Source organism: Elephas maximus, chromosome 1 (assembly GCF_024166365.1).
Source record: "Elephas maximus indicus isolate mEleMax1 chromosome 1, mEleMax1 primary haplotype, whole genome shotgun sequence".
NCBI lineage: Eukaryota > Metazoa > Chordata > Mammalia > Proboscidea > Elephantidae > Elephas > Elephas maximus.
The window spans coordinates 11,828,464-11,844,033 of record NC_064819.1 but is presented as its reverse complement, the minus strand read 5'-3'; the positions used below and the strand labels follow the sequence as shown (position 1 = coordinate 11,844,033).

Here is a 15,570-nt window from a genome sequence, read left to right as displayed (position 1 = left end):
TTACTCCATACTCCCACTTACTGTCCCCCTTTTTTTTTAATGAGTCAGCCCGCTTCCTCCTTCCAGTCTCTCCTTTCATGACAATTTTGCCAGTTTCTAACCCTCTCTACCCTCCTATCTCCCCTCCAGACAGGAGATGCCAACAGAGTCTCAAGTGTCCACCTGATACAAGTAGCTCACTCTTCGTCTGCATCTCTCTCCCACCCATTGTCCAGTCCCTTCCATGTCTGATGAGTTGTCTTCAGTAATGGTTCTTGTCCTGGGCCAACAGAAGGTTTGGGGACCATGACCGCCAGGATTCCTCTAGTCTCAGTCAGACAATTAAGTATGGTCTTTTTATTAGAATTTGGGGTCTGCATCCCACTGTTCTCCTGCTTCCTCAGGGGTTCTCTATTGTGCTCCCTGTCAGGGCAGTCATCAGTTGTGGCCGGGCACCATCTAGTTCTTCTGGTCTCAGGATGATGTAAGTCTCTGGTTCATGTGGCCCTTTCTGTCTCTTGGGCTCATAGTTATCGTGTGACCTTGGTGTTCTTCATTCTCCTTTGATCCAGGTGGGTTGAGACCAATTGATGCATCTTAGATGGCCGCTTGTTAGCATTTAAGACCCCAGATGCCACATTTCTGATAGACATTTGATCATTTCTATTTTGAGACTTTTTTTTTTTAAGTATAATACTGCATCGCAAATAATGCTGCTCTCTCTTGGTGCATATGTGCTTCTATTTCTGTTGGGAACATGCACAGAAATTAAATTATTAAGCCATAGGATATATACATATGTTAAACTGGAGCAGATGAGATGGACAATTTTATGAACTGGATATACCCAATTTATCCACTTAGCAGCAGTGCACAAGAGTTCCTGCTATCAACATCTTTGCCAATACTACCAACATTATTAATGAAATTGTGCATTTATTATGTTCATTTTTTTGCCATTTCATATCCTATTTTGTGACATGTCTGTTCAAATTTCTTCTGCATTTTTTCTATTGGGTTGTTTATCTTTTTCATAATTGATTATCGTGACTTCTTTTAAACTCTGGATAGGATCCCGTTGTAGTTACATATGATTCAAATATATTCTTCCCTGTCCTGTCCTTTTACTCTCTTAGTGGCGTCTTTCTTTTTCCCAAGGAGTTCTTAATGTTTTCCTTTAGGGTTAACCCTGTTTGTGTGCTGCTTTACAAATCGTTCCTTAAAGCAAATGATATGAAGATGTTCTCCAAAAATATCTTCTATAATTTTTGTTTATAGTCAGAGGGATAAGCCAAATTTCATTATTTTATAAAATTATACAATTGAGCTTGTATTATTTGTTGAAAAAAAATCATTTTTCCTATTGCTCTGTAGAGCTAACTTTGTCATATATTCCTGAATCTACTTCTGGGTTCTTTCTTCTGTTCAGTGGTCTATTCATCTATCTGGTGCCAATAAAACACTGTCACTCTTTATACAGCTTTATAATAGCTTTTTTTTCTCGTAGAGTAAGTCTTCTAATTCTGTTTTTCTTTCATACTGTCTTAGCTATTATGAGCCTTTGCATTTCTCTATAAATTTTAGAACCAGCTTTCAATTTCTGGAAAGAAAAATCTGCTGAAATTTATATTAAAAAAAAAAAAAAAACATTGCCATTGAGTCAATTCCGACTCACAGAGACCCTATAGGACAGAGTAGAATTCCCCCCCAGAGTTTCCAAGGAGCTCCTGGTGGATTCGAACTGCCAACCTTTTGGTTAGCAGCTGTGGCACTTAACCATTATGCCACCAAGGTTTCCAAAATTTATATTCAGATTGTGGCAATTCTATAAATCAGTTTGTGAAGAACTGACATTTTTACACTATTACTCAATTTTCCATTCCATGAATGTGGTATAGCTTTCCATTGCATTTAGGTTTTTATTTATCTTAATGTTATACAGTTTTCTATGCAGTGGTCTTGAAAATTTTTGTTCAATTTATTCCTAGCATTTTCCTGTTTTTTATTTTAAATGGTATTTTTCTTTTTACATATTTTATTTTCTACATATTTTTTGTAAGTATATGGAAATATATTTTATTTTTATATTGGCTTTGTAACCAACAACTTTGCTAAACTCAATTATTAATTCCAATTATTTTTTCTGTTGAGTATTTCGATATTTACATACACTATAGGGTCACTATGAGTAAGGACTGACTCAATGGCAATGGGTTTAGTTTGGGTTTATTATGATTTTTAAAATTTTCCTTCTTATCTAATCCTTATACGTTTGATTTATTTTTCTCTGTATTTCCCCGACTATGTCCTCCAGTACACTATGACTAGTAGTGGTGATAACAGCCATCCTGTCTTATTTTTATCTCAGTGTCAAGGCTTCCAACATATTACCATGAAGTGTGATATTTGTTAAAATTTATCAAAATAAGGATCTTTCTTCTCATTTTAGTAAGCCTTTTTTTTTTAAATCATGAGTGGATGTTGAATTTTATCAGATGCTGTAACTTTTTACATCTCTTGACTTAATCATATGGCTTTTCTACTTTATTCTGTTATTGTGGTAAACTACATTAAAAAAAATTATTTCATTTAAAATATAGCCTATCCTTACATTTCTGAAGTAAACCAAACTTAGTTATGATATATTACCTTTTTTATGCTAGATATATTTATACCTTGGTTAGGACTTTTACATTTATGTTCATGCATGAGATGGACTCATAATTTTGCCTTTTTGTAATGTAATTTTCAAGTTTTGGAATCAAGTTATGTTGGCTTCATAAAATGAAGTGAACATGATTTTCTCTTTTTCAATTCTAAGAGACATTTTCATAATATTGATATTATTTATTCCTTAAAATCTTGTTGGAATTTACTCGGGTAGCTGAGTTTGTTGTTGTTTGTTTGTGGTAATTGAAGCCCTCTATGGGGCAGGTGTTCAAGCTGAATTTCTCACATAACTGTAGGTTCTTCAGAAACTCTGTGTGACTGTCACCTCCACAGTTCCCTTATGGGGGAAATATGCACACTAGCCAGGGCTTTGAACTTGTTCAAACTGGCTCAGTCACGGCAGATGAAGTGAAATTGGAACAAACCTAAATGTTCAAAATTTGGGTGAACCTGAATGATAACAAAAATGGGAAAAATTATGGGTCAAAGCCCTGGAATGGGAGACTTGGAAAAGGCATTACAGCCCTTTCAGGAGCCTAATGTGGGAGACTGGATTATTCAAAGTAGTGCAGGCAGCTGCCATTTTTGAGTGGAGCAATGCTGTTTCCATCTCTGCTTAAAATCAAAAGAGTTGGTTGCTATTCAACACGTATGCTACCCTTGTTTTCTAAGAGGGAGATTAAGTTTTCAGCAGGGCTTTGACCAGTAATTTTCCCTGTTCCAGTTATTGTTCCATTTCACTCAAATTTTAAAATTCAGATCTGTTCTGGTTTCATTTCATTGGCCATGACTGAACTAGGCAGAACTGGTTCAAAGCCCTGACTCTAACTGACCTATTCTAACATCCCTCTGATCCTGGTGACATGTCTTCAGAGCCTCTTTATTCTGGGGTCCTCTTAACTTTGAAGATCAATCCCTTGAGTAGGGAACCCTGACTATGGCTTGAGCTCACTTTCCATGGTAACTACTTGGGCTAGAGGATAATCACATATCCTTGCCATACCAAATAATGGGACTATAGGCTGTTTCACACTGCCTTCCTCCCTTTATTCATAGACTGTTCTTGCCAGCTTTCCTACCGAAGTATTTTCTACTCAAGAAGCAACCACCTAGTATCGACGTTCACATACATCCTCCGCCTGCCCCCTTCACAAACTTCTGAAACATAAGATTTATTTTCTTTATTGCAGGGCTTTGAACCAGTTCTGCCTGGTTCAGTCATGGCCAATGAAGCAAAACTGGAAAAGACCAAATTTTTAAAATTTGGGTGAAGCAGAACAATAACCAGAATGGGGAAAATTATGGGTTGAAGCCCTGCTAGAAACTTAATCTCTTTCTTAGAAAAAAAAGACAGTGTATGCACTGCAGAGCCAACAAATCTCTTGCCTGTTGGATTCTGAGCAGAGAAGAAAAGAGCAGTGGCCTGCTCAAAGATGGCAGCTGTCTGTACTGCTTTGAGTGTGTGTCACTCTCCGTAGTCCTGCCAATAATCCAATCTCTCACATCAGGATCCTGGAAGGGCTCACAACACCTCTTCTGAGTCTCCCATTCTAGGGCTTCCACTTGTGATTTTTCCCATTGCAGTTATCATTCCAGTTCACCCAAATTTTGAAAATTCAGATTTGTTCCAGTCTCACTTCGTTGCCCAAGACTGAATCAGTTCAAACTGGTTCGAAGCCCTGCTTTATTCTGATACCCTGACCCCTTCCTAATGTCTTTAAGGAGTTCTCTGGAAGCTTACCAGATTTAGTGTAGGAGTGGAGTGGGAAGTACAGAAATAAAGTCAAGTAAACAAAGAAATGTATTATTTGATAACAGTTGATTCCAAATTAGTAGAGAAAAGATGAAGCATTCAGTAAACAGTGTTAGCACAACTTGGTCGTCAGGAAAGAAATATAGTTTAATTCCTATTTCATACTTTACACTAAATAAATTCCATATAGATCAAAGATTTAAACTTATAAAAATATTAGGAAAGGAAATTTTTTTTTTATTATCTTGGTGTGAGGAAGGTCTCTCTAAGTCTGACACAATCCAGAGCCATGAAAAAAGAATATAAAAACTAGAATTACATAATATTTAACCAGTTATCAATGGTAAAAAATAAAATAATACACCCTAAACAAAGTCATAAAGCAATGAAAAGGAAAGAAAATATTTGCAAGTTACATCAAAGAAAAGATCTAACTTCCCTAATATGCAAAGAGCTTTCACAAATCTATAAGAACCAACACTCCATAGAAAATGGACAAAGAATAGAAACAGACAGTCATAGTAAATGTAAAGATGTTCAATTTCACATAAGAGAAATACCTACTAATATTATAATGACATACCATTTTTTACCTAATAAATTAACAGGGATAAAAAAGTTTGGTTATATACTGTTGTTGTTAGAAAAGTGATAAGGAATTAGGCATTCTCAAACATTGCTGGTTGGAGTAAATTTGGTATAATCTCTATGGAAGGCTATAATACAAAAATAAAGATTAATTGGAATTAAATTAGCCTTTAAAGGGATTAAAAACAAACTTTCAATGACACATAAGCATGAGCAACGGAAGAAAAAATTAATAAATCAGACTTCATCAAAATTAAGAACTTTTGTGCATCAAAGGGCCTTATCAAAAAAGTGAAGAGGCACCCTACAGAATGGGAGAAAACATTTGGGAACCATATTTATGACAAATTTTTAATATCCAGTATATATAATGTACTCATACAACTCAACAACAAAAAAAACCCAATTAAAAAATGGGCAAAGGACTTGAATAGACGTTTCTCCAAAGAAGACATACGAATGTACAATAAGCACATGAAAAGATGCTCAAAGTCATTAGTCATTAGGGAAATACAAATTCAAGCCACAATGACATACTACTTCATATCCATCAGCATGGCTATTATCAGAAAAATGAAAAATAGCAAGTGTTAGCAAGGATGTAGAGAAATTGGAATGCTTATGCATTGTTATAGTGGGGATGTGAAATGGTACAGCCACTGTGGAAAACAGTGTGGCAGTTTCTCCAAAAATTAAACATAGAATTATCAGATGACCCAGCAATTGCACTCCCAAATATATACCCAAAAGAGCTGAAAGCAGGGACTGAAACAGATACTTGTACACCAAAGTTCATTACAGCGTTATTTACAATAACCAAAAGATGGAAACAATCCAAATATACATCAAAGGATAAATGGATAAACAAAATGTGGTGTATAAGTACAATGAATCCTACTTAGCTATAAAGAGAAACGAAGTTCAGACACATACTATGATATGGATGAACCTTGAAAACATGCTGAGTCAAATAAGTCAGATGTAAAAGGACAATTATTTATGATCCTACTTATATGAAATATCTGGAATAGGCAAGTGCTTGGAGGCAGAAGTTTATCAGTAGTTACCAGGTTTTGGGGGTAGAGAGGAATGAAAAGTTACTGTATAATGGGTACAGAGTTTCTGTTTGGGGTGATGGCAAACTTTTGAAATAAATAGTGGTTATGGTTGTACAACACTGTGAAGTTAATGTTACTGAATTATATACTTAAAAATGGCTAAAATGGCATTTTTTGTTACAGATATTTTACCATGATAAAAAAACAAACAAAAATCTCAACTCTCAAAGATATGATATCGGACTGGATTATGTTGATCTGGGTTTTCTATTGCCTTTTAGCGTAGCTTTCCAGAGGAAATGTAAATATTTTCTGGAGAAAGACACCATTATCCAGAACCTCAAATTATCTCTACAATGTTATTTACATAATGTTCATATCCCAATAAATACAAAAACAACAGATAAGACAGCATACATGAAGAAAATACACGTGACCAAATAATGTGACCAAATACCGAGAGATAATAGACAATAGGTATCAGATATAAGGTTATCAAATACACATATAAAATGACTATATTCAACATGTTCAAGGAAATAAAAGACGAGACTAAAAATGCAGGAAGAAAATGGGAGTCTATAAAAAGAACCAAACGGAAGGTCTAGAACTAAAAATAAAATGATTGAAACTGAATTCCATGGGTAGATCTACCAGCAGATTAGACACAGTTAAAGAGGGATTACTGAATGCTAAAAGGCAAGTCAGAAGAAAATATCCAAAATGAGACATAAGGAAGCAACAGATAGAAGATATGAAAACAAATAAAAGACATAAGAGACACAGATATAATGAAAAGGTCTAGCATAACTGTAAAAATTATTACATTTTATTACATTATTACATCCTAACAACCTCCTAATAACATCAAAGGTGGGGACATGATCACAAGCTTGACATCAAGAAAGGACAAATAACCATAGTTTATATTTAAATTATTATTTTTCTTATACCAAGTCTAAAGTAATAAAAATACTGGCAAGGACTTCTTTCTATTTTTTAGGATTGCACTTACTATTTTAAAAGAAGCATCTAAATATATCAAACATATTGACTAATATAAATCAGAAAGAATGTTTAGTTACTTACATTCCATAGGCTGAGCTTACAGAAAGGCTAGTGATCTGCTGGGGAGGTTCACCATCCACCCACACCAACTGAATAACAAGTTCTGCTTGATATCCTGGAGGCATCCGCACTGGACGAGTCTTAACACTAGTAAAAAGAGAAAAAATAATTACTTTACTGCTTTTAGAGCATACAGTTTAAATAAGCATGCTCATGCTTACCTGGAGAATTAATACAGAATCTTCCTATAGAAATACACCACACCAGTTACTGGGGGCGGCACACTCGTGGACAATATCTTCTAGCTTTCTCAAAATACATTGAGCCTCTTGTGTAACTTAGTTATTTCTTTAAGTAGCTTTTCAGTCATTCAAATCCACAGCTTCGACTGGCCTTCATCATTTCCTTTTTTTAATTTATTTTATTTTCCTTTACAATTTTTTTATTTAAAATAATTTTACATTAATTTTATATAATTATTTTTCTTAAGTAATGTTTCTTACATACATATAAATTGTAAACATAACAATAGAAAATAACCTATCTCCTAACTTGAGTTCATATATCCAAAACCTGAATTTCTTCTTTCCCTCCAAGCCTGCTCCGTCTGTCTGCAGCTTTTGCTGCTCCAGTTGATAATATGCCCATTCTTTTTTTTTTCTAGTTATTCAGTCAAAAAAAAAAAACCTTAAAATCATCTTTGACTAATATCTTTATCTCATGCCTCAAATCCAATCCATTATCAAATGCTGTTGATGTTACTTTAAAATGTATATCTAGATATTACCACTTTACCTCTCTACTGCTGCTACCCTAGTTATAGTTGCCAAATAAAAATATAGGATGCTCAGTTAAATTTGAATTTCAAATAAACAACAAATAACTTTTGAGGGTAAGTATGTCCCATGCAATATTAGGAATACTTATATTTAAAAAATGTCAATTGTTTAGCTGAAATTCAAATTTAATTGGTCATCCTGTATTTGTATTTGCTAAGTCTGGCAGCCCTAACACCATCTCAAATTTGTTTACTGCAATAGCCTCCCAGCTTCCACCCTTAACTTCCATACCAAAATCCATTTTCAATACAGCCATTAAAACATTTCTTTTAAAATTTGTTTGACTGTGTCGCATCTCTGCTTAAAACCCTACAATAACTCCCCATTTAATTCAGAATGAAACTCAAGGTCCTTACAATACCCTACAAGGTCCTATATGCTCTGGTTCTCTATTACCTATCTTACTTCATCTGCTACTACCCTTCATCTCCCACCCCCACACTGCTGCCTTTTTCTATCTACACCGACATTTGTTATAGCAGTTTTCTTCCGGGAAATCACTTTCACCGGATATTCATTTGGTTAACTTTCTCACCTCCTTCACTTTTTTAAAAATTTAAATCTCACTTTCTTAATGAGGCCTACAATGGCCATTCATTTTATACACTAGGGAGCACAAAGGAAAATTACGTGCATATTAATAAGAATTGTAATACTGCCAAAATGAACAGTTGGCTAGTTGAAATGCTTATTCATTAGCTAATTATGGGAGTATAATTTCAGCAAAGGAAAGGTAGCTTAGGGATGTATATAAACATATAATTTAGCAAAGCATGGATTATAACACAATTCAAGAACCACTTGTAACAGAATGTAATTCACAGAATGATACACTTGGATCAATTTTGCTTAGGTCCCTATGAGTTTATACACCTAAAATAGGATATTAATTTTTTTTCTTTCGGCTCTCTTGATTATCTTTAAGATTGTTTCCACTACTTTTCAAGTCAACAACAAATGTTTCTATTCTGTTGCGCTTTAACACTTGTTATTGTTTACTTCATCTCCACTACCTAATCTTTGCAGATTTCACTGGTTTGTCTCTCATCCTTATTTTTAAATTTTTTAAAATTTTATCAACAAACATTTAGTTCATTAGATGACTTAGACTTTAACGGTGGGCCTTCTTAGAAAATAAAACAAATCAATCTACAGTGTTTTCTTGAGCTTTGCTAAACTTTGTTCTTTTTTATAGTTTTCATTAACAGAAATCAATTAAATGAAACAAAGTGATAATAAAAGGAAAATTAAATATGTAAAATTATAACATATTTTAGACTGAAAAACCAAAAAACCAAACCCACTGCCATCGAGAGAGAGTAGTATAAAGTTTAAATAAGCAAACATTATGAGTGTCTTCCATTAGTGAAAATTTTCTGATGTTTCCTCTTTGTCGATTTCCTCTCAATACCTGCTTATATTTCCTCTTTTTACTTCACAAGAAAAGATTCAGGTTGGGTGGGGGGCGGTATACGATTACACAAGGATAGCAACTGCTAACTGTATGGTAAGCTGGTTTTGGCTCCTGAAATCTTCTCTCTAAATTTTCCATTAGTGTTTTTCATAACAAATGAAGGAACGATCTCTCTAAAGTTCCTGAAGTAGTAGATTCATGTATTTTCACAAAAAGCTCAGACAAATTCTCTGCTTAGGCTCAATTCTCCCACCAGCTAAGACTAGGAAAATTTGATTTAACTGTGTAACAGTAAAAAAAAAAAAAAAAAAAAACAGTAGGAAATAGTAATTTAGGAGAACTGTGAACTTACATACCCTTACCAGACAACACCTAAACAATTAGGATAAACATTACAATGAGTTTAAGTTTGATTTGATTATGACACTAGATTTTATTTAGGTATACTGAAAGACCATAGTTTATTACTAGATAAAAAATAGCATCAGTTTAAAAAGAGAAAAAGAAACACCATGCAATATCCTAGCAATCACAAGAGAAATCCGTTTTCTAGCATAGTGCTCTCATTCAAGTCAGTATTCTTGGTTTTCTTTTTTATTCTGAGAGGTCTGAAGTAACTTCCTATATATACTTTGTCAACTGGAAAATACCAAGCAAGTTTCTGCCCTGCCAAACTCTCCCCCATCTATTAAAGTCATATTTTCTTTAGGGTATTTCTGGGAAATAAATACAGTGAAACCCATGAGAGCTGGAACCTGACAGAACTCCCTTGTTTTTCCAGGTCTCGCAAGTTTTCTGCCTTTGACAGGGTGCAGTCTTAACACTTTTCTATTGCTCATTTTAGTGGAAAGTATATGAGGTTTTTTTCTCTGACGGGTTTCACATCGCACACGTTCTGGCTATTGCAGGCTTTACTGTATATTAACAAGTGAGTGAAGGATGAAAGCCTTGTGCTTTGCACGGATCTTTAAAGGAACCACAGTACTCCTTGGAGGATTACAGACAGCTTGACAACAACTTCATAAAAGAGAAAAGTGATTTTATTTGGCTCAGTTTCACAGAATTATATCATTTATTTATTGTTTTAAAGTTTGATAGCAACTCTTACCTGAGGCATGGGATACTGTCCTTTGCTACTCCCTCGCTAGCCACAGTGTTAGTGCTCCCAGAAAGACTCCTTGAAGGAAGCTGGGATGAGAGATCTGGAAACGGAGGACTTGTTTCTGTTTCAGGGGTAATAATATCTTCGACATCGTACTGAAGTCGTACTTCTAATGACTGAAAAAAAAATCAGTTTTAATTCGATCTAAGTCATAACAATAAATCATCACATTAAATTTTGCAGGAACTAGTAATAAGATTTTTTCAGATTAATAAAGTCAATTTATTATAAAGTTGAGCACTACCACAAACTGAATCAAATAGTGAATTATATGGAATATACAGAATATTCACATGGCAACCATAAAAGTAGAATATTTTTTAATTTTTCAAAATTATAGCAAAAATATAAGTGGAGACAAAGTTTCTATATAATTAATATTCTTTAAAGTAAAGTATAAATTGCAGTTCAGTATATGATAAATTTAGACTAAAAAATTAGTTATGGTTATTCCAATGAAAGAAATTAAACTGCGTGTGTGTGTGTTTGTGTAAAGTGTGCATGTGAATATATATGAATCTAAATCAACTTGATGACAGCTGAATGGCTGATCGGTTTATATACATACACGCACTCTACTATGTGTGTGTATATACATGCATATATATGTATTTATATAAAAAAAACCCAAATTATTATTTGTAAAGGGCTTTATTGTTCACAGCAGGTTCCTGGGTGAGATAAGCAGTTTGTGCTTGCCTACTAATCAAAAGGTTGGAGGTTTGAAGTTACCTAGCGGTGCCAAAAAAAAGTCCTAGCCATCTACTTCCATAAAGATTACAGCCAAGAAAACCCTATAGAGCTCAGTTCTTCTCTGCAGCAGATAGGGTTGCCATGACTTGGAATCAACCCTATGGCAAGAGGTTTTATTGTTTAAAAACACTTTCATACAGTTTTGACTTTGGATTAATTCAGTAAATTTTTTCCAAAAGAAATTAATTTTTTCTGTTGTTCGCTTCATTAGTTTAGCAATTACATGTTTAATGTCATTAGCTTTGTCAGAATGGTTAATGAAAAGCATGTGGTAATTTTATAGGAATTCAAAGATGACCCAAAAACTTTTTTTTAAACAAAAAGTTTTAAAATTAAGTACTTTATGACTGCATTAAATACTTCAATTAAGACTGTGGAGGTGGGGCTAAGACGGCGGAGTATTAGTAAGATGCTTCTGGTGAACCCTTTTACAACAAAGACCCAAAAAAGAAGTGAAATGATTATATTTATGACATGCTAGGAGCCCTGAACATCAAAGGCAAAGTTAGAAAATGGACTGCGTGGCAGGAGAAGGGAGATTGTTCAGAAGCGGAGAGGGGTTGCCGGACCTGAATTGCCGGGAACCCTCATGCTGCAGCAGGCTGGTGGTAGCATTCGACCACAGTTTCCTCAGGGAAAAACAGCTAGCTGCACAGCCTACTCACACCTCTGGAACCAGACAAGAATGGCGTTCTCGGCAAAAGTACACGCATGTATTTTACCATGCCCCCCCACCCCCAAGCCAGCTTCGGTGGCTGTCGATTTCCCTGGGCCTAAGACAGGTTCTGTTGTACACTCTGAGCCATTCTCCTGGCCTTGGAGAAGGAATAAATTCGCAACTGGGGAAAAGATAATCTGCCAGCTCCACTAACGCGGGGAGCTCAGGACAGAAGCTTCTCCTGTCCAGGCATAAACGGTCCATGGACCTTAAATACCTTTCCCCCCGCATGGACCTGTGTGGGCCTATTTCAGGAGAATAGGCCCGTGTTGGCAGACTGCAACTGTTTCAGCTATGTGGTGGAGAAGTGGGTATTTGATGTTTGATACCACTTTGCCTATTAAACAGGGTCCTCACCTACCCATATCAGGGGCCTAAGGACCAGTGGCTCCACTCAGGTCACCCAGTCACCCATGACAGTGGTCCAAGGATAACTGGTACCTCTCAATCCTTAGAACCAAAAGCATTGGGTGCCCATGGTCTGTCTGCAGAACCCACCCACCTGTGTGCTCTAAGGAACAAGGATGAACTTTCCTCACAGACACTTGTCGGATGGTTGTCAGCCCCCTGCCTTGTTCAGAGTGTGACCCCCTGCTGCAATCAGATACTGGTACCTACGCCAATCACCCCTGCCTCTTTAAGACTATAGGACAGAGCCTGTACCACACACTTGATGACCAACTACCTGGACACCTAAGCTGAAACCATACAAGAAAAGAGAATGGACTCCTACGCTCATATACTTGATAACAGCTCTAGCCATCTGGTGACAGGATGTTAGAGCTTCAAAGGTGAAAATAATCAAGTTAGCTCACTCACGCAACCTATTTGGACATATCAAAACAAAACAAAGCAAGAAGCTACAATAGAGTAAGCAAACATAAAATAACCTAACACAATAACTTATTGATGGCTTAGAGACAACAGTCAATATCAAATCACATAAAGAAGCAGGCCATGATCGCTTCAACAAGCTCTCAGGACAAAAAATCAAGGGATCTTCTGGATGAAGGTGCCTCCCTGGAATTACTGGATGCAGAATAAAAAGATTAATATACAGAACTCTTCAAGACATCAGGAACGAGATCAGGGAATACATAGAACAAGCCAAGGAACACACAGTAAAGCAGTTGAAGAAATTAAAAATGTTACTCAAGAGCATAATGAAAAATTTAATAAGCTGCAAGAATCCACAGAGAGACAGCAATCAGAAATTCAGAAGATTAACAATAAAATTAAACCATTAGACAACTCAATAGAAAGTCAGAGGAGCAGAATTGAGCAAGTGGAAGGCAAAACTGGTGAGACTGAAGATAAAGCACTTGGCACCAATGTATTTGAAGAAAAATCAGATAAAAGAATTAAAAAAAATGAAGAAACCCTAAGAATCATGTGGGACTCTATCAAGAGAAATAACCTACGAGTGACTGAAGTAGCAGAACAGGAAGGAATAACAGAAAATGCAGAGAGAATTCTTGAAGATTTTTTGGCAGAAAGCTTTGCTGATATTATGAATGAGAAGATATCTATCCAAGATGGTCATCAAACTCCACATAAAGGTAGATCCTAAAAGAAAGTCACCAAGACATATTATAATCAAACTTGCCAAAATCAAAGATAAAGTGAGAATTTTAAGAGCAGCTATGGATAAACAAAAATTCACCTACAAAGGAGAGTCAGTAAGAATAAGTTTGGACTACTTAGCAAAAACCATGCAAGCAAGAAGGCAGTGGGATGACTTATATAAAGTACTGAAGGAAAAAAAATTACCAGCCAAGAATCATATATCCAGCAAAACTGTCTCTTAAATATGAAGGTGAAATTAGGACATTTCAAGATAAACAGAAGTTTAGGGAATTTGTTAAAACCAAACCAAAACTACAAGAAATACTAAAGGGAGTTCTTTGGTTAGAAAATCAATAATATCAGGTATCAACCCACTAGGCAACTGGGCACTGCAACCAGCAGTCAACCCAGACAGGGAAATCAAAAAACAAAGCAAGATTTAAAAAAAAAAAAAAAAGTTCAAAACAGAGTAACAGCGATGTTATTATATAAAAGAAGACAACATTAAAACAATAAAGAGGGACTACGAAATGTAATCATAGATCTTCCATACAGAGAGGAAGATATGGTGATACAAAGAAATAAAAGTTAGGTTTAAATTTAGAAAAATAGGGGTAAATAATAAGGTAACCACAAAGGGGACAAACTATCCTACTCATCAAAATAAAATCCAAGAAAAAAATAGAGACTCAGCAGAAACAAAATCAACAATAATGAATATAAGGAAAGGACAACATATAAAGATAATTTACTCAGCACATAAAATTAAGTGGGAAAAAGAAACTGTCAACAACACACAAAAAAAGACATCAAAATGATAGCACTAAATTCATACCTATCCATAATTACCCTGAATGTAAATGGACTAAATGCACCAATAAAGAGACAGAGAGTGGCAGAATGGATTAAAAAACAAGATCCGTCTATACGCTGCCTACAAGAGACACACCTTAGACTTAGAGACACGAACAGACTGAAACTCAAAGGACGGAAAAAAAAAATACCAAGCAAACAACAATCAAAACAGAGCAGGAGTGGCAATATTAATTTCTAACAAAATAGGGTTTAATCCATCATAAAGGATAAGGAAGGACACTCTATAATGACTAAAGGGATAATATACCAAGAAGATAAAGCCATATTAAATATTTATGCACCCAATGACAGGGCAGCAAGATACACAAAACAAACTCTATCAGCATTGAAAAGTGAGATAGGTCCACAATTATAGTAGGAGACTTCAACACACCACTTTTGGTGAAGGACAGGACATCCAGAAAGAATCTCAATAAAGACACGGAAGATCTAAATGCCACAAGCTACCAACTTGACCTCATAGACATATACAGAACACTCCACCCAACAGCAACCAACTATACTTTCTTTTCTAGTGCACATGAAACATTCTTTAGAATAGACCACATATTAGGTCATAAAACAAGCCTTAGCAGAATCCAAAACACTGAAATAGTACAAAGCATCTTCTCTGACCATAAGGCCATAAAAGTGTAAATCAATAACAGGAAAAGCAGGGAAAATAAATCAAACACCTGGAAACTGAACAATACCCTGCTCAAAAAAGACTGGATTATAGAAGATATTAAGGATGGAATAAAGAAATTCAGAGAATCCAGTGAGAATGAAAACACTTCCTATCAGAACCTTTGGGACAGAGCAAAAGCAGGGCTCAGAGGTCAATTTATATCAATAAATGCACACAACCAAAAAGAAGAAAGGGCCAAAATCAAAGAACTATCCCTACAACTTGAACAAATAGACACAGAGCAACACAAGAAACCCACAGGCACCAGAAGAAAATAAATAATAAAAATTAGAGCAGAACTAAATGAAATAGAAAATAGAAAAACAACTGAAGGAATTAACAAGATCAAAAGCTGGGTCTCTGAAAAAAATCAACAAAACTGATAAACCATTGGCCGAACTGACAAAAGAAAACAGGAGAGGAAGCAAATAACTAGAATAAGAAATGAGGGGGGCGATA

General features: G+C 35.3%; 1 protein-coding gene across 4 annotated transcripts in view; it reads right to left on the bottom strand.

Moving 5' to 3' along the window:
• Nucleotides 1-15,570, bottom strand: part of STXBP5L (syntaxin binding protein 5L) — a 379,510-nt gene that overhangs the window by 101,017 nt on the left and 262,923 nt on the right. For all 4 annotated transcript variants that reach the window (XM_049877576.1, XM_049877583.1, XM_049877594.1 and 1 more), the window contains 2 exons: nucleotides 10,478-10,647; nucleotides 7,138-7,263 (listed from right to left, as the gene is read on the bottom strand). In XM_049877576.1, coding sequence (XP_049733533.1) covers nucleotides 7,138-7,263; nucleotides 10,478-10,647 — 296 coding nt within the window. The remainder of the gene's footprint in view (nucleotides 1-7,137; nucleotides 7,264-10,477; nucleotides 10,648-15,570) is intronic.